Source organism: Thamnophis sirtalis, unplaced genomic scaffold (genome assembly GCF_051295495.1).
Source record: "Thamnophis sirtalis isolate CommonGarterSnake01/CBP01778 unplaced genomic scaffold, rThaSir2_p1.2 scaffold_9, whole genome shotgun sequence".
Taxonomy (NCBI): Eukaryota; Metazoa; Chordata; class Lepidosauria; order Squamata; family Natricidae; genus Thamnophis; species Thamnophis sirtalis.
The window spans coordinates 71025662-71049883 of record NW_028261389.1 but is presented as its reverse complement, the minus strand read 5'-3'; the positions used below and the strand labels follow the sequence as shown (position 1 = coordinate 71049883).

The following is a 24222-nucleotide window of genomic DNA, read 5'->3' as shown; positions in this document are numbered from 1 at the left end:
ATTCATTTTTTTTTACTACTGGTTCTGTGGGTGTGGCTTTGTGGGTGTGGGCGTGGCTTTGTGGGCGTGGCAGGGGAAGGATACTGCAAAATCCCCATTCCCTCCCCACTCCTGGGGGAAGGTTACTGCAACATCCACATCCCCCCACCCCACTAATTTGCTTTCCCACTCCGTTCTGTTCAAGGTAAAAAAGGAGATCAGCTGGGAGACAGCAGGGGTGGGGCCAGCCTATTTGCTGGTTCTCCGAACTACTCAAAATTTCCGCTACCGGTTCTCCAAAACCTGTCAGAACTGACTGAATACCACCTCCAATCCAGGGATTAAGGTCTTTTAACAGCAATCATCAAAAGATTCCAAGGGCAGATTGTGTGGAGGGAAAGCAGAAGAAACGGTAGAACATATACTCCCGCTGGGGTAAGAAGATTGCATAAATTGATTGAAAACACAGTCGCCCAAATGATTCGATGGAATCATCTGTAAAAATTACCACATGCCAGTAATGAAAAATAGGTGGGACCTTACTGTACATTGAAAAAGTAGTCGAAAACGAGCAAGTTAAAATATTGTGGGATTTACTGAATACACGACACGTCAGATTTAACAGTGGTTGAAAAGATGAAAGTCTTGATAATTGATGTGGCAATACCAGAGGATAGAATAGAGTAATGTTAATAATAGAATGTAATAGAATTCTTTATTGGCCACGTGTGATTGGACAGACAAGGAATTAGTCTTTGGTGCATAGGCTCTCAGTGTACAGAAGAGAATAAAACACATTAATCAAGAAAAAAAGATACAAGAACTAAGTGATAGTCAAGGTTACTAATAAGCTATCAAATTGTACTAGGAAATAAAAAGTAATAATGTAATTTGAAAGATAGAAGCAACATGGTTGTAGCATAAGTGTGGAGAGATAGATACTAGGAAGGAAGAGAAGAATATTAGTAATACAGACTTAGTAAATAGTTTGACAGTGTTGTGAGAATTAGTTGTTAAGAAGAGTGATGGCATTTCCCAGCATGAGGCTCTTCTCCAGGGAGTCTTTCCTTCTCATTAGGTGGCCAAAGTCTTTTGAGTTTCCTCTTCAGGATCTGACCTTCTAAAGAGCAGTCAGGGTTGATCTCCTCTAGGACTGACCGGTTTGATTGCCTTGCAGTCCAAGGGACTCGCAGGAGTCTTCTCCAGCACCAGAGGTCAAATGCCTCCATTATTTGGTGCTCAGCCTTCCTTATGGTCCAAATTTCAGAGCCATCCATTGCAACTGGAAAACCATAGCCTTGACTATATACACTTTTGTTGGCAGGGTGATGTCTCTGCTTTTTTGTATGCTGTCTAGATTTGCCATAGCTTTCCTCCCCAGGAGCAAGCATCTTTTAATTTCTTAGCTGGAGTCACCATCTTTGGTGATCTTGGAGCCCAAGAAAATAAAAGATGTCATTACTTCCATTTCTTCCCTGTTTATTTGCCAAGAATTGAGAAGGCCAGATCCCTTGATCTTAGTTTTCTTAATTTTGACTTTCAATCCAACTTTTGCACTCTCCTTCTTCACCCACATCAGGAGGCTCTTGAGTTCCTCTTCACTTTCTGCCATTAGAGTAGTATCACCTGCATATCTGAGGTTGTTGATATTTCTCCCAGCAATCTTAATTCCAATTTTTGATTCATGAAACTAGGATTGCAATCTCATAATTCTAATTTGCGGCACTGCACTGCTATTATTTGGCTAGAATAATAATGGGGATTCACAATGTTTGGTCCTTTATTAAATTGCAATATTCCAGGAAAGTCCTTTCAGTGGATTTTTTTAAAAAGGCCTTGAATAACCAGGAGAAAAACCTTTTTATTTATTTTTTATTAAAAAGTTTTTTATTAAACACACATTAAAACATTGGACACAGTGTAATCGTCCTGGCCATGTTTTTGCCATACATACTAGAATATAAAGTTAAATATTATAACTCCCATGCTTATTTACAATTGTCTATTCAGTATTTACAAATATAAGGATATCGTATTTCTAACCACGGTGCTCTGTTCTTGTTTTATACATTTTCACTCTTATGATTTCATACATAATTCTAATCTCCATTCTATAAATCTTAGTCATTGCTTATTTGGGGCATTCTTTTTTTTGTTCCAACCACTGATAACATTTATCCCAGATCTTATAATATTCTGATTTGCCTCTATTTGTGAGAAACCTTTTTAAAACTAATATTACTTCAGCTGTTGTGGTGGTGGTGGGGAACACTGTTCTAAAGGCATGCTTTCTAATTCTCCTCACATGCCTCCAAAAAAGGAAGTTGGTTTAGTTACAGGCTGTTAGCTACTGTAAACCACGCTGATATTGTTTGCTAAATCATGGTTTGCTGAACAATAAGTTGCTGTTGGAAAAGTTGGATTTCCAAACATATTAACTATGAATGTGGCTTACAACTCATTTTGTTGTAAACCACGATATATGGGTTATTTTGGCCAGCTGTAGCTATGCAAACCACGGGAGTGCTGTCCTTTCATACACACACACACCCCAGATGCAATTTGGACACAAATATGGAAATGTGGTGTTTTATCAGAGCACAATTTGGACACAAATTTAAGTGGCTAGTTATCACATGCAATATTCTATGAATGTATAAAGAAAGAGATCGATGCTGCTTAAGAAATAAATGCATTTAATTTATCCACTCCTACCAATTACCCTCAAATTTGGCCACTTACTCATGAGCAAGCCCCATCAGGTTTACTGGTGTGTGTGTGTGTGTGTGAATGAGAGTGAGAGAAAACCAGCCTAAGGCTATGCAAGATTTTGTGAAAATCGGTGGAGTTGCTATCTTTTTGGCAGATAGGAAGAGTCCTCTCCCGTCCATTATTTTTATGGTTTCAATTTTTAAAAATCACCCTTGTTGCTCCTTTTTCTATTTACTTACTTACTGTATATGGTTTGTGTGATTTTGACTGTATGAGGAGCCCAGAGCCACTTATGCTGGATGGATATTGTTGTTAGTCGCTAAGTTGTGCCCGACCCATCGCGACCCCATTGACAACCTTCCTCCATGCCTTCCTGCCCTCTACCATCCTCTGGAGTCCATTTAAGCTCACGCCTACTGCTTTGGTGAACTCCATCCAGCCACCTCATTCTCTGTCGTCCCCTTCTTATTTTGCCCTCAATCTTTCCCAGCATGAGGCTCTTCTCCAGTGAGTCCTTCCTTCTCATTAGGTGGCCAAAGTATTTGCATTTCCTTTTCAGGATCTGGCCTTCTAAAGAGCAGTCAAGGTTGATCTACTCTAGGACTGACCGGTTTGATCGCCTTGCAGTCCAAGGGACTTGCAGGAGTCTTCTCCAGCACCAGAGTTCAAAGGCCTCCATTCTTTGGCGCTCAGCCTTCCTTAAGGTCCAACTTTCACAGCCATACATTGCAACTGGGAAAACCAAAACCTTGACTATACACACTTTTGTTGGCAGGGTGATGTATCTGCTTTTTAGTATGCTATCTAGATTTGCCATAGCTTTCCTCCCCAGGAGCAAGCGTCTTTTAATTTCTTGGCTTCAGTCCCCATCTGCAGTGATCTTGGAGCCCAGGAAAATAAAATCTGTCCCTACCTCCATTTCTTCCCCATCTATTTGCCAGGAATTGAGAAGGCCGGATGCCATGATCTTCGTTTTCTTAATGTTGACTTTCAAGCCAACTTTTGCACTCTCCTCCTTCACCCGCATCAGGAGGCTCTTTAGCGCCTCTTCACTTTCTGCCATTAGAGTAGTAGGCTGTCTAGATTTGCCCTAGCTTTCCTCCCCAGGAGCAAAAACAGAAGCAGAGTAACTTCTTGGATCAGGAGTGAAAGGTCTTCAAAGAAAAAACTAGAAATCTAGATATAAATTATATTTTTTTCCAAACCAACTGGTGGGCCTTCTCTCTTTGGTCAAGGGTCCCAGCGCACAGGGGCAGGGGGTTGCAAAGGAAATTTGGCACCTCAAAAAGGGGGGGGCTGGTTCCCCCACCCCACCCCACCCTCTCTTCTGAGCTGTGGCCCCTTCAGGCCTGGGGAAGCCGAACTGCTAGGAGAGCAGCTTTTTTTCTTTTCCCCAAGCAGGGAAGAGAGCGAGGTGTGTCCGCGGGCGAAGGGTGCGCGAGGCGGGTGCAGGCGGGAGCGCGCGGCGGCGCGCGGCGGCGCGGGCGCGCCAGATCTTCCCTACCTGGAGCTCGCAGGTCGCAAGAGACGCGGCGGCGCGGGTTACCTGCAGGAGTCCCCGTCCTCCACCACCCCCCCCCCCGCCCTCAACTCCAAGCCAGCCCGGCTTTGAAGCTCCAGCAGTCCCCGCCGCCTCGTCTTGCTTGCCCCGAACTTTGAAGGGCTTCTTGGCTCGGCTCGGCTCGGCTCGGCAAGGGAGGAGAAGGGAGGAGGTCAGCATGGTTGGCACGGGCCGGCGCTGCTGGAAAGCTGCGGGGCTTCCACTCGGGTCCGCCGGAGAAGCAGCTCCCCAAAGGCTCCCGGCTGGGATTTAATCGGCCGAGGCCGTTTCCTTGGCTCCTGCCTGCACCCCGCAAGTCCCCGGCGCGCGATTTCGTGTTATATGGCTCACCCCCCGCCTTCCTAGAACATGCACAGAAACTCCCGCAAGTGGATTTTCTACGTGTTTCTCTGCTTCGGAGTCCTCTACGTCAAATTAGGGTGAGTACCTGCACGGGGCTCTTTGCAAAGCCCGATCGCGTGGATTTCTTTTTTTTTTGAGGGGGGGGGCGGTTATGCAGAGGAAAGGAAAGGGAATGAATTGGGGCGGGGGGGGGAAGAAGCGGGGCTTTGGAAAGAGGCGAACGCCCCGGAGTTTCTCCCCCACCCACCCCCCGAGTTTGGTGGGAGAGGGAGGGAGGGTCGCCCCCTTGGGGGGAAAGGCAGAGGTGGGGAAGAGAGAAATGTGCCTGCGGAGGAGATCCGCCGACCTTTCCCAAAGATTAAGGCTTGCAAATCGATTCTGAGAAAGGAGGGGGAGGCGAGGAGGCTGCGTTGCGGGCTTTGCGCGCCTTCCTAACCCTGGACGGGATCCTAAAGGCTCCGGTGGCTCTGGAAGCAGCGGCGTTTGCTTTGGATTTGGAAGCAAGGATAGGGAGACCCGCACACGCGCACACACGCACACACATACAGAGCAGAGACTGGGAACGCGCGGCTTCCGAGCCTCCGGGATTGCGCGCGATCCAGCCGCCTGCCTGCCTGCCTGCCTGCCTGCCTGCCCTTATCGCGCAAGGGCGCCGAGCCTCGCAGCCACGAAGGGCTTCTTCGGAAGCAAAAAGGGCCCGGGGCTCCGATCCCGTAGGACGGACGGACTGGGAGTGGAGGGGATCGCGGCTTCCACGCCGGATCAAGCCGGCGGCGACTCTTCCTTGCGAGAGAAACGCGCTCCCGCAGCGGCTTGCAACTTTGCAAAGGGAGCCCACTCTTCCCTTTTTTAGGAAAGGGGGAAGAAGACGCCCCCCCCCATGGAAATCAACAGCAGCGGGTCTCCTGTTCATCCCCCCCCCCCAAACAAAGGGGGGCAGAGAGAGAGAGGGGGGCATTTATGACATAACACCCACGGAAGGGGGTCGGTATTTTTTGGGGTGGATGGGGGGGACAGGGGACGGTCCCGGTGGCTGAGCCGATCGTCCGGCTGCAGGTGCGCTGGGTGTGTGTGTGTGTGTGATCAGCCCTGTTCTAGGGTCCTCTGGGCTGCTTTGGGAAATGGGGGGTCCCCTACGCCCCTGCGCGCCCCCCACCCACCCACGAGCGCCTCCGAATCAACCTGCAGAAGCCGCGGAGGGCAGGAGGAGACGCCCTGCTGGGAAAGGAGGGTGGGCGCCCCTGGCCGAGCTTTTCCTCCGGGCTCCAGACCGAAGGGCGCCCCTAGCTGAGCGATGGCCCTGGGGGTGGGGGGGTGGGTGGAGGTCCCCCCGAGATCCTGCCTTGCCCTGAGCGAAGGTCTGCCCCCCCCTTTTTTTTTTGCCTCTGGCGCTTGGACCGCCGTTGGCTCCCTCTTCCCCTTCCCCGCGCCCTCGCCAGCTGGCTCGGTGCACTCGCCTGCCCGCCTTAGTTGAATTTCCACATTCCTTTGCGGCAGCCGAGTTCCTACCTGTACAGCTTTCCAGATCCCTTGCTGCCTCTCCTCCTCCAACACCCCCCCCCACTCTCCCCGCAGCTCCCCCCTCTTTTTTGGGCAGGCTGGGGATTAGGTGGGTGTCCTCCCCCCCATCCCCCCTCCTGGAGACATCCAGGGACCCTGGTGGGGCTGCAGGGCTGTTTGACAAGGGACGCCCCCCCACCCTCCACTCCCTGGCCTGGCTGAAAACTGCGGATAAAATGATAGTAAAAGGTAAAGGTTCCCCTGGCACATATGCGCTAGTCATTCCCGACTCTAGGGGGCGGTGCTCATCTCCGTTTCAAAGCCCAAGAGCCAGCGCTGTCCGAAGATGTCTCCGTGGTCATGTGGCTGGCATGACTAAACGCTGAAGGTTCAGGAAATTCTGTTCCCTTCCCACCAAAGCTGGTTCCTATTTTTCTACTTGCCTTTTTTACGTGCTTTCCAACTGCTAGGTTGGCAGAAGCTGGGACAAGTAATGGGAGCTCACTCCGTTATGCAGCGCTAGGGATTCGAACCGCCAACCTTTCTGATCGACGAGCTCAGCGTCTTAGCCGCTAAGCCACCACGTCCCTGATAAAAATGATATTGCCTGCCTTATTCCAACGTTGGCCACCAAGGTGTGTGTGTGTGTGTGTGTGTTTTCTGCAGAATAAGGTCAAAAAAGTCAGGATGGCGGGCACTGCGGAGTAATCAAAGCTCAGCCTGTTTTCGATGCATTTCAATGGGGAGGATCCTGCGTTGGTCATGTTGTGGCCAACATCTTGAATTTGTGGACTGCCCCCCCTCCTGCGGGAACCCCTGTCTGGCTTGGAAAGCCCCCCCACCCCCTTAAAATGCCCATCTAAAACTTCCAGATTGCCAGATGCCCTCTGCTTCCTTCCCTGTTACACCGGAGGATGTTAAAGAGGAGAATAAACAAGCAGAGAGATGGAGATGCTCAATCCCACTCTTTTTCTGCTGGGACTGGCTGGTCATCTTCCTCAGTCCGGAGAGAAATGTGTCCTGGGAATTTCTTTTTTTCTGCTCCGTCCACCTGCAAAATTCTGGCTTGGGGGGGAAAAAAAGTAAATTGGATTAAGGTTTGCTGTCCCTGTTTGCATCCTCAAAAAACAACAACAACACCTTTTGCCTTATTCTTTCAACCCGGGACAAATTAAGGAAAGCAAGCAAGCAAAAAAAAACAACCTTTGCTTTGTCTTTTCTCTCCCCCCCCCCCCCCCCCGCAATTTTGGTCATCTTTGGTAGGTTCTGCAGGATCTTGTCGCATTATAGCAATAGCAATAGCAGTACGACTCATATACCGCTTCATAGGGCTTTCAGCCCTCTCTAAGTGGTTTACAGAGTCAGCATATTGCCCCCAACAACAATCTGGGTCCTCATTTTACCCACCTCGGAAGGATGGAAGGCTCAGTCAACCTTGATTTGAACAGCCGAACCGCTGAACTGCAGTCAGCTGAAGTAGCCTGCAGTGCTGCATTTAACCACTGCGCCACCTCGGCTTTCAGCGGAAAGCTCCAGCTCAGCCTCTGTGAATGGGCCGGTCACGTAGCAATAGCACTTAGACTGATATACAAGCAAGTCCTCGACTTACGACCATAATTAAACCCGTTTCTGTTGCTAGGTGAAACATTTTGCCCAATGTTACGGTTTTTCCTGCCCCAGTCGTTAAGCGGATCGTTGCAGTTGCTAAGTTGGGAACACGGTTGTTAAGTGAATTTGTCTTTCCCATTAACTTTGCTTATTGGAGGTTTCCCCAAAAAGGGGGATTGCGGGACCCCGGGACACTGCAACCGTCATAAAATACCTGCCAAGCTTCTGAATTTTGATCACATGACCATGAGGATGCTGCAATGGTTATAAGTGTGAAAAATGGTCGCAAGTCCCTTTTTCCGGTGCTGTTGCAACTTTGAATGGTCATTAAATGAACTGTTGAAAATCGAGGGCTACCTGTACTGTTTCACAGTGTTTTATAGCCCTTTCTAAGCAGTTTACAGAGTCAGCATAGTGTTCCCCAATAATCTGGGCCATCTTTGAGTTAGTCAGGATCGAACTGCTTGCTGTGGGCAGAGTTAGCCTGCAATACTGCATTCTAACCACTGCGCCCACCACGGCTCTTGGTGATGCCCTTAATTCTGCTTCCATTGCAATATCATGGTTCTGCTTTAGTCACAACACAGACCCTCCCCGATGGTTCCACCACAAAACCGCGGAGTACAAAATCGCGCTCGACGAAAGCGCGCATTTGACGTCATCACAGCGCGACGAAAACATCGCGCTGTGGTCGAAAAATGTAAAAATAAAGCGAAAACCTTACCCTAACCCCCCCAAACCTAACCCTAAACCTAACCCTAAACCTAACCCTTAACCTAACCCTAAATCTAACCCTAAACCTAACCGTTAACGTAACGCTAACCCTTAACCTAACGCTAAACGTAACGCTAACGCTCTAACCCTAACCCTAACCCTTAACCTAACCCTAAACCTAAACCTAAACCTAACCCTTACCTTTATGTGAATTGGCTTGCTTTAATTTTAATTTTATTTCAATTTTTAATTTTTTTTTCGTCGCGCTGTGATGACGTCACATGCGCGCTTTCGTCGATCGCGATTTTGTCCTCCGCGGTTTTGACGGGTCACGCTCCCCGATAACGCTTGCATTTTCAGAGGGCAACGCAATCACTAACCACTCATCCTAACGTAGGGTTGGTTGAAGATGGGCACTGCTTGGATCGCTGCATTTAGCCACCCATCCGGTTGTGAAGATGCTCTGTGCTCTTTGCCTTTTCACCCAAGCTGATATTCAGGCCAGGCTTGTAAAAGCAGAGAAGGGTTGGAGGATGGTTGTTATTAGTTGCGAAGTTGTGTCCAGCCTATCGCAACCCCATGGACGACGTTCCTCCAGGCCTTCCTGTCCTCTACCATCCTCTGGAGTCCATTTAAGCTCACACGGACTGCTTCGGAGACTCCATCTAGCCATCTCCTTCTCTTGTCGTCCCCTTCTTCTTTTGCCCTCAGTCGTTCCCAGCATGAGTCTCTTCTCCAGTCCTTCCTTCTCATGAGGTGGCCGAAGTATTTGAGTTTCATCTTCAGGATTTGGCCTTCTAAAGAACAGTCAGGGTTGATCTCCTCGAGGACTGACGGGTTGGATCTCTTTGCGGTCCTAGGATAAAATAGGGGTGGAGGATGGAAAAGGACTCAAAACTGAGTGAGCTATACCCACAGTGGCATGGAAATATTGGCAGCAAGGGCAATTCTCTCCTCTGGGCTGGCAGCACCAGGGGTCAGAATAGAGCTGACAAAATTAAAACAGTTAAAAAACACACACATACTACAATTCCATTAACACCATATTAGGAGAAACAGCAGAAAGCCTATAATGCATCCTTTAGAGATAGGGCAAGGTTTCCCAACCTTGGCATAGCTGGCTGGGGAATTCTCGGTGTCGCAGTCCACACTGTTCCGAGCGAGGCTTCCCAAGAGTATGAAGCAAACTCCCTGTTCCGACAAAAAAACCCTTTTATTAATTGACTGTGAATTCTGCTCATTCACATCCAGCAAAGTCTTTCAAGGGAGGATTTAAAGTCACAAACCTTATCTGGCTTGGAGAGCTGCCAGGTGGATATCTGCAAAACTTGGCAAGGAGTCTCGGAGAGCGAACTGATTGTCTCCTGCAAACTCCCCTCCCCTTTCGCTCCTCTTTTATTTCCTCTGGGAGGGGCCATTCATCGTCCACCTGTGGCCTTCCTCCCAGGTTGACATCTGTTCTTTAGCTGTTCCTTTCGTCTGGCAACTCTGCGCATGTGCACCCTGGGAACAGGCTCCAGCTGTTCGTCTGCCTCACTGATGTCTGACTCTGAAGGCAGCTGATAACTGGCATCCCCATTCTGCTTCCGACACAGAGCCTCCATCAGAGCCTTCCCCAGACCGTAGGACTGGGTTCCTCCCCAACCTCTTCATTGTCCGAATCTGCTACCAGCTCCGCTGGCTGCTGGAGGGCCACAACACACACGCCTTAACGGTTCAAGATCGGGAAATGCTGCTCTAGTAACAACTGAGAATCTTCTCAATTGAGCTCCTGTGTGTCCAAATGAATGCTAAGCACGTGTTTTAAAAGTCACACCTAGTGCTTTTTTTAAAAGGAGTGCTGAACCCAAGACACAGATTTAAGTAGTGAGACACGTTATGGACACATTGGGAAAGGCAGATGTACACTTTGGAGCTAAAGTACGTGATGAGCCGAGGTGGTGCAGTGGTTAAATGCAGCACTGCAGGCTACTTCAGCTGACTGCAGTTCTGCAGTTCGGCTGTTCAAATCTCACCGGCTCAGGGTTGACTCAGCCTTCCATCCTTCCGAGGTGGGTAAAATGAGGACCCGGATTGTTGTTGGGGGCAATATGCTGACTCTGTAAACTGCTTAGAGAGGGCTGAAAGCCCTATGAAGCGGTATATAAGTCTAATTGCTATTGTTATTGCTATGATCAGAGAAATAACGCGCACAGTGGTCTGCGGTGACCAGATTTTAATTGCTTAGCATTCCATCAGCCACATTATCTATGAAGTATTCTAGATTGTGTCTGTCAAATAAGACCCTTTATTAATTCATTTGCAGTATTTGCAGTTTAAGGTAAAGGTAAAGATTCCCCTCGAACATATGTGCTAGTCGTTCCTGACTCTAGGGGGCGGTGCTCATCTCCGTTTCAAAGCCAAAGAGCCAATGCTGTCTGAAGACGTCTCCGTGGTCGTGTGGCCGGCATGACTCAATGCCAAAGGCACATGGAACGCTGTTACCTTCCCACCAAAGGTGGTCTCTATTTTTCTACTTGCATTCTTACATGCTCTCGAACTGCTAGGTTGGCAGAAGCTGGGCTAAGTAATAGGAGCTCACTCTTATGCAGCGCTAGGGATTCGAACCGCCGAACTGCTGACCTTTCTGATCGACAAGCTCAGCGTCTGATCTGTAGTTTAGTTCCCGTTTAAAAAAACATTTCAGAATGGTTTTTTTAAAAAAAATTCAAACTCTCCATTACAACTATTGATAAAAGCATATGTTGAATAATATTTTTTTAAATTTAAAATAAAATAAGGAGCAGAATAATGACGCATAGAGGAACAGCAGGAGTGGAGAATTTTTGATAGAGCACAACAGCTTTAGTCAGTGATTATAAGTCCGAAACACATTTCTGTGCGCCGCTGAAAAAAATGAAAATAAAACATTTTGTGACATATAATAGTTATCCATTCAAAGAAAGCCTACCTGTCTTTTGCATATTCTTGGAATGTTATACAGATAGTCCGGTTGTTGGGTGGGCATGACCATGGTGGGCGTGGCCTAGTTGGCCTCCTGAACCGTGGTGGTGGGGGCTTTTTGCACTCCCCAGCAGGGGAAGGGTTCTAGAAAGCATTACTGCCAGTTCACTCGTGCATGCACTGCACGTGAATGCACACTTCAATGGAAATTGTTCTATGTATGCACAACTCCAAAAAATGGCAGTGGTGACTGCGACGATTGGGGAACTGGTTCGGGGGCGTGGCCAGCCTGGGTCGCTGCCAGTTCTGCAACCCAGGCTGCTATACCACTACTGGTTTGGCCGAACTGGTCCAAACCGGTCGCAACCCACCTCTGCTCCCCGGGCTCCAGACGCTTTCCTCGAGCTTCCAACAGGGCAAAAATGGCTTCCCCAGGCTCCAAAGGTTCCCTGGAGAGTTCCAGTAGGCCCATTTTTCACCCTCCCTGAGCCTCCGGGTGCGTCCTGCACTTACCTGCATCCAAAATGGGCTGCATGGGGATTCCTGGGAGGGGTGGGGTGGGAGGGGCCAGCCAGGTGTGGGATTTGGGGGTTCTCCGAACTGCACAGAATCTTTAGAATTGCAATGGCGAAGGGCTGGTGAAATGAAACAGTATAGAAAGCTAGCTAGGTAGAAAGGAGATATCGGTTTCTCTATGTATCTAGTGGCCTTTGTTGTTGTGGCTCGCAAGTGGCCAGCAGAGCTGGCAGCAGATTTGGACAGTGAGGAGGTTGTGGGGGAACATGGGCCAGTCCTGGAGTCTGGGGAAGGCTCTGATGAGGGCTCTGTGTCAGAGGCAGAGAGGGGGCCAGAGCCATATGCCAGTTATCAGCTTCCTTCAGAGTCAGACATCAGTGAGGCAGACAAACAGCTGGAGCCTGTTCCCACTGTGTGCATGTGCAGAGTTGCCAAACAAAGGGAACAGCTAAAAAACAGGGGTCGACTTGGGAGTAAGGCCACAGACGGAGGATGAATGGCCCCTCCCAGAGGGAATAAAAGAGGAGCGAAAGGGGAGTGGAGTTTGCAGGAGACAATTTGTTCGCTTAATTGGTTCGTGACTCTCCGAGACTCCTTGCCAGGTTTTGCAGATATCAGCCTGGCAGCTCTCCAAGCCAGATAAGGTCTGTGACTGTAAATCCTCCCTTGAAAGACTTTGCTGGATGTGAATGAGCAGAATTCACAGTCAATTAATGAAAGGGGGTTTTGTCGTGACAAGGAGTCTGCTTCATGCTCTTGAGAAGCCTCGGTCAGAACATTTGTCTATCAGTGCAAGTCTGGTGGTAAGGCCATGGGGCTTACTTCTGAGAAGGCACTTCTAGTCTTCATCCCTAGGGCAAGGGGCTTATGATTCAGCAGACTTGGCTAACCTTATCTAAGACTAGGAGCTAAGGAGTACTTCAGAAAACCCCAGTCAAAAGACAATCATACATTTTGGAACAAAGCAATACTGTAGATGAAAAATCACCAGGAATTCAGACCATTGGTAGAAAGGGAGCTTCCAATTCCTTTTCTCCAGATGGGAAAAAACCAACTCTTGCTTCCAGAAATATTGCTTTCGGTAGCAATAACCATGGTCACCCCTCTGATAATTCCAGCACACTCTAAAATTGGTTGGTCAGTTGGAAAAGTTGCGAGTAGATTCCTGAGATTTTGCAACCATTAGTTCATTGTTTTTCCAAATTATTGCCTGGGGGAACTCCAGGAGTTAAGGCCATACTTTTAAAGTCATCAAGTTTAAAAAAACAAACAAACACTACATTGGACAAAGATGAAACTCAATTACTTTGGCCACCTAATGAGAAGGAAGGACTCACTGGAGAAGAGCCTCATGCTGGGAATGATGGAGGGGGACAAAAGAAGAAGGGGATGAGAGAGAATGAGGTGGCTGGATGGAGTGACCGAAGATGAGATTAAATGGACTCCAGAGGATGGTGGAGGACGGGAAGTCCATGTGTTCGCAATGGGTCGGACACGACTTCTCAACTAACAACAATCCTATGTTAAGGTTAGCTAGCAGGTTGATTTCAAAAATTTTAGGGTAGAATCAGCAAGAGCCTGAAAGTCCATGGTGGGCGTGGCCTAGTTGGCATCCTGCACTGTGGTGGTGGTGGGGGCTTTTTGCTCTCCCCGGCAGGGGAAGGGTTCTAGACCGCATTACTGCCGATTCACTCGTGCATGCACTGCGCCTGAATGCACACTTCAATGGAAATTGTTCTATGTATGCGCAACTCCCAAAAACGGCGGTGGTGACTGCGACGACTGGGGAACTGGTTCAGGGGCATGGCCAGCCTGGGTCACTGCCGGTTCTGCGACCCAGGTTGCTATACCACTACCGGTTCGGCCGAACTGGTCCAAATCAGTCGGAACCCACCTCTGCTCCCTGGGCTCCAGACGCTTTCTCAAAGTCAATGTGCTTAAAGATCTTGAGTTTAATCTATGTCAGGTTTTCCAACCTTGGCAGCTTTAAGATGGTGGATTTCCACTCCCAGAATTCCTCAGCCAGGAAGATGTTGAAGTCCACATGTGTGAAAGATTCTGAGGTTTGAGAAACTCTGGTCTGTGTAGGTCTTCTCCTATCTTCTATGAACTGGATTTTTTTTTAAAATTTAATTTTTGGCTTTCTCTCCTGCTATCTGTAAGAGCCGTGGTGGCGCAGTGGGTAGAGTGCAGTACTGCAGGCCACTTCAGCTGACTGCTAGATCAGCAGGTCAGCGGTGCAAATCTCACCGGCTCAGGGTTGACTCAGCCTTCCATCCTTCCGAGGTGGGTAAAATGAGGACCCAGATTGTTGGGGGCAATATGCTGACTCTCTGTAAACCGCTTAGAGAGGCCTGAAAGGCCTATGAAGCGGTATATAAAAATCTGCTATTGCTATTGCTATTGCTATCTCCTGCATAGATATAGGTCAAAAGGTATTCAGATCTTCAGTTTGCGTTGAGAAGCTACTTCTCAACATAGCCATGATCTTGTTCCCAGAAATCATTTTGTACAGTGATTTCTCTATTTGAGACTGTCCCCTCTGATTGGTTAAAATTGGGGGTGAAATTCAGCCGGTTCTGAAAGGTTCTGGCAAAACGGAAGCGGAAATTTTGAGTAGTTCGGGGAACTGGCAAATACTGTCTCTGACTGGGCCCAGAAGTGGGGAGGGAATGGGGATTTTACAGTATCCTTCCCCTGGAGTGGTGAGGGAATGGGGATTTTACAGTATCCTTCCCCTGGAGTGGGGAGAGAATGGGGATTTTACAGTGTCCTTCCCCTGGAGTGGGGAGAGAATGGGGAGTTTACAGTATCCTTCCCCTGGAGTGGTGAGGGAATGGGGATTTTACAGTATCCTTCCCCTGGAGTGGGGAGAGAATGGAGATTTTGCAATATCCTTCCCCTGGAGTGGGGAGAGAATGAAGATTTTACAGTATCCTTCCCCAGAAGTGGGGAGGGAATGAGGATTTTACAGTATCCTTCCCCTGGAGTGGGGAGGGAATGGGGATTTTACAGTATCCTTCCCCTGGAGTGGGGAGAGAATGGAGATTTTGCAATATCCTTCCCCTGGAGTGGGGAGAGAATGGGGATTTTACAGTATCCTTCCCCTGGAGTGGGGAGAGAATGGAGATTTTGCAATATCCTTCCCCTGGAGTGGGGAGAGAATGGGGATTTTACAGTGTCCTTCCCCTGGAGTGGGGAGAGAATGAAGATTTTACAGTATCCTTCCCCAGAAGTGGGGAGGGGATGAGGATTTTACAGTATCCTTCCCCTGGAGTGGGGAGGGAATGGGGATTTTACAGTGTCCTTCCCCTGGAGTGGGGAGAGAATGAAGATTTTACAGTATCCTTCCCCAGAAGTGGGGAGGGAATGAGGATTTTACAGTATCCTTCCCCTGGAATGGGGAGGGAATGGGGATTTTACAGTATCCTTCCCCTGGAGTGGGGAGAGAATGGAGATTTTGCAATATCCTTCCCCTGGAGTGGGGAGAGAATGAAGATTTTACAGTATCCTTCCCCAGAAGTGGGGAGGGAATGAGGATTTTACAGTATCCTTCCCCTGGAATGGGGAGAGAATGGGGATTTTACAGTATCCTTCCCCTGGAATGGGGAGAGAATGGGGATTTTACAGTATCCTTCCCCTGGAGTGGGGAGAGAATGGGGATTTTACAGTGTCCTTCCCCTGGAGTGGGGAGAGAATGAAGATTTTACAGTATCCTTCCCCAGAAGTGGGGAGGGAATGAGGATTTTACAGTATCCTTCCCCTGGAATGGGGAGAGAATGGGGATTTTACAGTGTCCTTCCCCTGGAGTGGCGAGGGAATGGGATTTTTGCAGTATCCTTCCCCTGGAATGGGGAGGGAATGGAGATTTTACAGTGTCCTTCCCCAGGAGTGGGGAGGGAATGGAGATTTTACAGTGTCCTTCCCCAGGAGTGGGGAGGGAATGGGGATTTTGCAGTATCCTTCCCCTGCCACGCCCACTAAGCCACGCCCACAGAACAGGTAGTAAAAAAAATTGAATTTCACCACTGGTTAAAATCCAACTTTAAAAAACAAAGAAAGAACTCTATGATGAAAGGTGTGCCTACCTTTTTCTGAACCATTGTCAGGGATGTCTTTGGGGGGGGGCATTCAAAAAAAATCAAGGGGGGGGGCACAACTGTGCAATGAAGGCCCTGCCCTTGGATGAATGGCATTCTAGGGTTAAAAAAAAGAGAGAGAAGAAACCGAGAATTTAAACTGCTCAACTCTCGCCTTCTTTCCCTGGATCGCTGCCCTTGGAAAGGTCCCGAGGAAGAGGGAATCTAGTCCGCTCTTGAATTTAGGGGCAGAAAGCAGAAGGGGATGCTGGATTCTGCGGATCCTTAAGGATTTTAGTCGGTTTAGCTTGGCGTAGTGCGTTGGGAAGCCTTGTGGGTCAATAGAAGCCAAGGACCGGGGAAAACATTTCATTTGTTTTTGAATGATGCTGCTGGGAAAGACAACTGGAGGGAAACGATCCCTCGCGATCGCTGCAGACGTAGAGGGATCTGCCGCCAAGTACCTCCCGAGCGAATAGGCAGGCGGGCCCCGAACGGGAGCATCTCTTAGGCACCCAGGCGGGATCCTTTTCTTCCCGCGTGGATTCCAGACTGGTCTCTAGGCGCGGCCGCCAGGGAGTCAATTAGGAGCGGCACATAAAACAACCAACCAACGGACTAAACATTTAAAAATATCCACTTATAAGCAGTGTTTCTCAACCTTGGCCACTTGAAGATGTCCGGACTTCAACTCCCAGAATTCCCCAGCCAGCATTCGCTGGCTGGGGAATTCTGGGAGTTGAAGTCCGGACATCTTCAAGTTGCCAAGGTTGAGAAATACTGACTTACAGGGATCGGAATGGGAACAGTTACTCTTATATTCTCTACGCGCAGTTCGCTGCTCGCATGAGTTTCAAGCTACTGACCCATCAGTTCATCCCATCTTCTGTCTGTCTGCTTGTCTGTCTAGCGAGCTAGCTTGGGTCTTATAGGCTTTTAAGTTGTGGGTTTTTAATGGTGTTTTTAATATTGGAAGCCGCCGGGAGTCATTTGGGAGTAAATTGGGAAGCCATAGAAATAAGTAGCCTGCCTTCCTCCCCTCTCTCCCTTCTCCTTCCCTCCCTCCCTTCTCCTTCCCTTCCTCTCCTCCCTTCCCTCTTCCCCATCTTTCTCTTCCCTTCCTTCTTCCCCATCTTGGATTGGATTGGATTGTTTATTTGTATGCCGCCCTTTTCCCTGGGGGGACTCAGGGCGGCTCACAATCAAAAGGAAGGGGGGGGACAGACTTTTACATATAAGACAGTACATAATCCTTCCTTCTTTCCTTTCTTCTTCTTCCTCCCTCTCCTCCCTTTCTCTCCATCTTTCTCCTTCCTTCTTTCCTTTCTTCTTCTTCCCTCCCTCTCCTCCCTCCCTTTCTCTCCATCTTTCTCCTTCCTCTCCCTCTCCCTCCCCATCTTTATCCTTCTTTCCTTCCTTCTCCTTCCCTTCCTCTCCTTCCTCCCTTCCTCCCCATCTTTCTCCTTCCTTATCCTTCCTCTCCTCCCTCCCTCCCCATCTTTCTCCTCCCTCCCTTCCTTTTTCCTGCCTCTCCTCCCTCCCTTCCCATCTTCCTCCCTCCCTCCCTCCCTTCCTCCAGCCGCTCCCCACAAGGTCTTTTCCATCTACATTCTTTTTAGTTGTGATGAGTTGGGACCGATTACTCTCCCTCGGCCCAAACTTTCCTCACAGGTTGATTGTCATCATAAGCAAAATCGGGGAAGCGTTCACGATCCCGAATCGAACGATGCGATCTCGATCCAATTCAAAGGAGCCAGTGCCCAAAAGAGCCACTTTTGCCTTTCTCCGGGAGGGGTTTTTCCACTTTGCCTGTCCCCCACTCCCCTTGGGATCTCCTGGTGGCCTCCCGCCCAGTTTGGCTTCTCAAGGAGCCGACACTCTCCTTTTCCCCGCTGGAAATCGAAGGAGCCGAGCTCAACCCCGCGCCTTCACGACATCAGAAAATGCCATCAGGTGGGAACGACGCAAGTAAAAGACAGGCGCAATCCTGGAAGTCGGCAAGAAGAAGGGAGGGGGTCCTTGCGGAGGGGGGGTTGTCCCTGGCAGAGGGCGGGGGTCGCTCTATCTACCAAAGGCGGTCAGCTGCTCGGAATCGATCCCCCTCGGAATCCCAGCTTCGGAGGAGCGCTTGTTCTTCCCACGGAAAAAGAAGGGAATCCGAAGCGCGGCTACTGGGAAGAAAGCATTGCGCTGGATCCACAGGCTGCGCCAAGCCACGATGGCCAGAGCCACGATAGTCGTCACCCCTCCCTGCTCACGAAGCGTGAGAGCAGGGTTTCCCATGCCGGGTCGGTCAAGGAGCGTCCGGCAGCCAAAGTTAAGCCCAAGATGCTTTTTTCCGCAATGTGTGGGGCCAGCCAGCTAATTGACCAGGCTCCGGTCCATTATCTCCTTACTCGTAAGTCAAACGGACCTCGGTGGGGTTTCTGCAACTCCAAAAGGCTCCATCCCTGTTGGCGTGGGACGCCCCCCCCCCCTTACCAGGGCATGCAAGAACCTCACTCCCTCCCTTAGCTAAGATCCCGTCGGCATCTTTCCCATGCACCTCCATAACTGTCTGGTTTGGCTCTGCAACCCAACAAGACAGACGCAGATGTCAGAGGTTCGCAGATATTCAGAGGATAATTGCAGAAAATTGCAGAAAAAACAATGGCTACCAACCTGCCTTCCGTTGAGGACCTGTTCACTGCACGAGTTAAAAAGAGGGCCGTGAAAATATTTTCAGACCCCTCACATCCTGGACATACATTGTTCCAACTCCTACCCTCAAAACGATGCTATAGGGCATTGCACACCAGAACAACTAGACACAAGGACAGTTTTCCCCCCTAACGCCATCCCTCTGCTAAACAAATAATTCCCTCACCACTGTCAAACCATTCACTAAGGCCGTCTTACTATTACTATTAGTCTTCTCATCGTTCCTATCACCCATCTCCTCCCACTTATGGTGCATGACTGTAACTTTGTTGCTTGTATCCTTATGATTTATATTGATTGTTTCCTAGTATGATTTGATTGCTTATTTGTACCCTATGACCATCATTAAGTATTGCACTTTATGATTCTTGATGAATGTATCTTTTCTTTTATGTACACTGAGAGCTTAGGCATCAAAGAAAAATTCCTTGTGTGTCCAATCACACTTGACCAATAAAGAGTTATTTATTCTTTCTTTCCTTCCTTCCTTCCTTCCTTCCTTCCTTCCTTCCTTCCTTCCTTCCTTCCTTCCTTCCTTCCTACCTACCTACCTACCTACCTACTCTACTCTATCTATCTATCTATCTATCTATCTATCTATCTATCTATCTATCTATCTATCTATCTATCTATCTATCTATCTATCTATCTATCATATATCTATCTATCTACCTACCTACCTACCTACCTATCTCTCTATATCTCTCTATATTTCTCTATCTATCATCTATCTATCATCTATCTATCTATCTATCTATCTATCTATCTATCTATCTATCTATCTATCTATCTATCTATCTATCTATCTATCTAATCTACCTACCTACCTACCTACCTACCTACCTACCTATCTATATCTCTCTATATCTATCTATCTATCTATCTATCTATCTATCTATCTATCTATCTATCTATCTATCTATCTATCTATCTCTATCTATCTATCTATCTATCTATCTATCTATCTATCTATCTATCTATCTATCTATCTATCTATTATATATCTATCTACCTATCTACCTACCTACCTCTCTCTCTCTCTCTCTCTCTCTCTCTCTCTCTCTCTCTCTACCTACCTACCTACCTACCTACCTTTCTATCTCTCTCTCTCTACCTACCTACCTCCCTCCCTCCCTCCCTCCCTCCCTACCAACCTACCTACCTACCTACCTACCTACCTACCTACCTATCGAGGTAAGTGCTGGACAGGTCCTCTTCTTTGGGTCCAGAGTCTTTGCTTGGGGGCTTAGACCCCTAAGATCCGTGGCCACGGACCAACAGAGGCTGCAGGCTTTTTGGCCAGTAGTCACCAACCAGTGATGCGTGGACCACTGGTAGCCCGCGATAAAATGTTGATGGTCTGCAGAAAAATGATTTACATTTTTTAAAATATTACATTAAATACTATTTATCTTTTAAAAAAATCATATTAGTGGTTTGCTGGATTTAAAATTATGAATCTAGTGGTCCCTGAGGTCCGAAAGGTTGGTGATCCCTGTTCTGGGCTTCGCACACAGCCCGTCCTGAGATGGTCAAATCCATTCCCAACTGCTCTTCTTTTTATTACATCCAATTCAGCCGCTCCCTGCATTTTACACGTTTGCTGAGGTCCGGGGATAAGACAGGCAAACTAGCCAGAGGAGCTGGGCTCTCCCAACACCAAAGTTAAGGGTCGTGTGAATGGACGCGAGGCAGAGATTTGCAGGACCATAGGCCCGCTTGGAAAAGGGGGGCAATTGCAAAAACAAACAAACAAACAAAAACAACAACAACACGCTAGGCTTTCTGGGAGTATGGGCACTGGAGTCCCATCAAGCAAGATGCCCGCGGGGTAGGGGGCGCAGGTGATTCAGGAACCGAAAAAGGTGGTCGGTGAATGTGGCGCGGAATTTCGTCGCGTGTACCCCCTTCCCCACGTTGCTTTAGGAGAGCATCCGGTTAGATTAACCTCATGCACTCAGTAAAGATCAATCAAGTAGCTGCTCTCCATCACCCCCAAGAAAGAGAGTCTGCACGATTTGGGGCGATACAGCGGCACAATTAAGCCCAAAATGGGGTTGGATGATGGGGGAATGTATTCATTCAAGGGGCTCCGGTCTTAAGGGAGACGCCTCATCTTTAAAAACCTTAATAAGGAATGATTCGGGTTTAATGCGGCTGCGGTCCCTCTAGCCAATAAGGGACAGGGTGCCTCTTTTTTTCTATATTTTTATCCTTTTCCCTCTATTTCTCCTCTATCTTTCCCCCTCTTTTTTCCTCATTTTTCCTATATTTTTCCTCTATCTTTCCCCCCCTTTTCCTTATTTTTCCTATATTTTTCCTCTATCTTTCCCCCCTTTTTCCTTATTTTTCCTATATTTTTCCTCTATTTTCCCCCTTTTTCCTCTATCTTTCCCCCCTTTTTCCTTATTTTTCTTTATTTTTCCTCTATCTTCCTCCTTTTTCCTCTATCTTTCCCCCTTTTCCTTAGTTTTCCTCTATCCCTTTTCCTCTTTTCCCCTCTATCTTTCTCCTTTTTTCCTTATTTTTTCCTATATTTTTCCTCTCTCTTTCCCCCCTTTTCTTTATTTTTCCTCTATCCTTTTTCCTCTTTTCCTTATTTTTCCTTTTCCCTCTATCTTTCCCCTTCTTTTTCCTTCTTTTTCCTATATTTTTCCTCTATCTTTCCTCCTCTTTTTCTCTTATTTTTCCGCTATTTTTTCCTCTAGCTTTTTTCCTTATTTATTTTTCATCTTATCTTTCCTCCTCTTTTCACCTTATTTTTTGTTCTGTTCTCATTTATTCCCCCTCAATTTCTCCTCTATTTTCCCTCTTTATTTTCTTCTATTTCCCCCTTGCGGTATTTTGAAGACCCTTTGGACCCTGTGCGTGTGCTCTTCTCCGTGTGAACGAACTTTTCGCTCCTTCCCCAGCCCCGCCACACTCCCCCGAAGGAGCCAGCTCACCCGAGGGACTCCGATTTTTCCAAAATCCCCGGATTCCCCTCTCTTCCCCGCAAAGAAAATAGCACATCCATAAAACAAAGGGCAACGTTTAATTGTATTTATTTACAAACCGCCCATCTCACCCAAAGGCTTACCATATAAATATATTAAAAGTAGATCGAAATCGTAGTGAAAAAAATCGCTCGAGCGGTCTCTGAAAGAGGTGGGGAAGGGGACCTCATCCCGCACCTCAAACGGTCTGCGCAGGGAACGAACTGAACGAACTCATCTTTCCCATTCGAATTTAAACGAAAGAAAAGCGTACAGTTTTTGGCACGGTTCGTTTACTTGCGAAGCCCGATTTCCCCCTGCAATCCCTTCTGAGGGATCGGCGTGGGAGGGACTGCCGGAAAATGCTTCGCTCGGATGCAAAGCCCAGGAAAGACTCGCGTTCCCCGTTCACACGATGCGCAGAGCCGGGCTCGGTTTCCATTAGGGCGCGTTGAACGGAATACCCCGGGCGTTGCGGCTGAGCGGACTCAGCCCTCTAGAATAGATGCGATGTGTATGTAAACCAGCCTTGGCGCTCATCTGAAGCGCTTTTCCCGATTCAGACAACGCGTGGGACACTAGAATGGCTTAAAGAGGCTGAGCGGCCGGAATGTATTCATGTTCTCCTGTTTCCTAACTCTCATCCCAACCAAGATTATTAGTTTAGTTTTAATTCACTTCACTTTATTGTCATTGCAGCTTGTACAACGAAATTAAATGTGATCTTCAGCGTACAATGGCAGTTCAGGTTGTGGTTGTTAAGGAATCATGTGCAGTTATTAAGCACAACATCACGGGGTGGCTGGTTTCCTCATTGACTTGACTTATTGGAAGCTGAAAGCGAAGATCACAAGTGGGGATGACGTGACTGTGGGAAGCTGTGACCATTTAACTTATGCCAAGTGCTCCAATTACGATCCGTGACTGTAGGGACACTGCGACAGCCACAATTTCAAGGGCCGGCCATAAGTCTTCTTGTTGAGCACTGTTGTAACTTTGAATGGTTGCTGAACAAGAAGTCACTAAGTGAGGACTACCTGTATAGTCAAAAGCCCTCCCCTGTCTTAGCTCCCAGTAACCTGGGGATTTAGAAAGAGGCGAATGCGGTGGTTTTTCACCCACTTAGTTGCGTGAACGCGGCCAGTTTTCTTAATTGAGAACTAAACCGGAGATTCTTTGGGAAGATGCGCTCAATCTTCCCAACGCATCTCTATCTCCTGGTCCAGGACCTGGATCTACATTTTCCCCTCCCTTAGGTTGGGGGTCATTTACAGAAATAGTCCAGGTCGCCCAATCCTTTCTCTGCTCCAAGCATTGGCTTGTGAGAAGAGAATCCGGAGAACTTGCTGAGGCTGCTTGCAGGGCGAGGGCGTTTAAAACCCGGGTGCGGTGTGAACCCGGGGTAGGATGGTTTGATCCAAATTTTCCCCGCCAGGCGTTCTTTCTCTACAGTGGCCCAATTCCAAAGTCGGGCTGTCCAAAAAGAAAAAAAAAGGAAGCACCTATTTTTTATTTTTTTTGCACGTGTGGATGGTTGAAGGAGGCGCTTTCTGGGCCCGCTAATCTGCCACGCTGCTTGGGGATGATGGAGATGGGGAAGTTGAGGATTTGCGCTGTCACCGGGCGAGCTGATGCCTGACTCCAGTTAAGCTATTGGTGGAAAGAGGGCATTCCCTTCCACACTTAGCATTCGTTGTTTGGTTTTTTTGAACGACCCTGGAGGGGTCATTTTGCTCGAAAAAGACCCTTCCCCATCATTTGGCGGAAAAGATCCGGGGAAAGCGCGTTCGTGCGCGCCTCACCTGCGCCAGGTAGATCCAGCCCTGTCAACGTCGCCTGGCGCTTGCGGCGAGGGGGAAAGGAGGAGTAGCTGTAACCGGTGTCTTTGATCTGGTGTGATCTGGTCGGGAGATGTGCAGCTGTGCCCTCCGGGGCGATTCTCCCTCCCTTCCCACACCGCAACCCCTGAATACGTTGCTGAATTTTGCTGAATGTCAGCCTAGCAACGCTAATAATGACCGGTTCCTCTTTTTCCCACGGAAGCATCTTCTTCCCCTCGGTAACCCAGGGGAGACATGATAGCAGTGTTCCAATATTTGAGGGGTTGCCACAGAGAGGAAGGGGGTCAAATTATTTCCCAAGGCACCCAAAGGCCAGACAAGGAATAATGGATGGAAACTGATCAAGGAGAGATTCAACTTAGAAACAAGGAGGAACTTTCTGTCCCTGAGAACAATAAATCAATGGAACAGAAGTTGCTTTCAGAAGTTGTGGGGGGCTTCATCACTGGAAGCTTTCAAGAAAAGATTGGACTGGCATCTGTCAGAAACGGTGTAGGGTCTCCTGCTTGAGGGGGGGTTGGACTAGATGACCTCCAAGGTCCCTTCCAACTCTGTTAATCTATGGATCTCTTATTAACTTTTGGGTCCCTGCTCAAAACTTTTGGGAATGAATTAGAAAATCTGAAAGGAACCTCATTTGGTGGCAGCGTTTCCACTTATATGGAAAGTAAGGAAAATGAGTTTGATGTTAATCTGTTAACCCAGGTTCACCTCGGTTTAGGATTCTGATCCGGGACGGAGCCGTTGCCCGT

General features: G+C 48.2%; 1 protein-coding gene across 1 annotated transcript in view; it reads left to right on the top strand.

The window, feature by feature from the left end:
• The first annotated feature begins 4411 nt into the window (after positions 1-4411).
• The window catches only part of WNT7B (Wnt family member 7B), a 169053-nt gene continuing 149242 nt past the window's right edge, over positions 4412-24222 (top strand). The window contains exon 1 of the mRNA XM_087722230.1: positions 4412-4671. Within this exon, the coding sequence (XP_087578356.1) occupies positions 4601-4671 (71 nt within the window). The 5' untranslated portion in view covers positions 4412-4600. The remainder of the gene's footprint in view (positions 4672-24222) is intronic.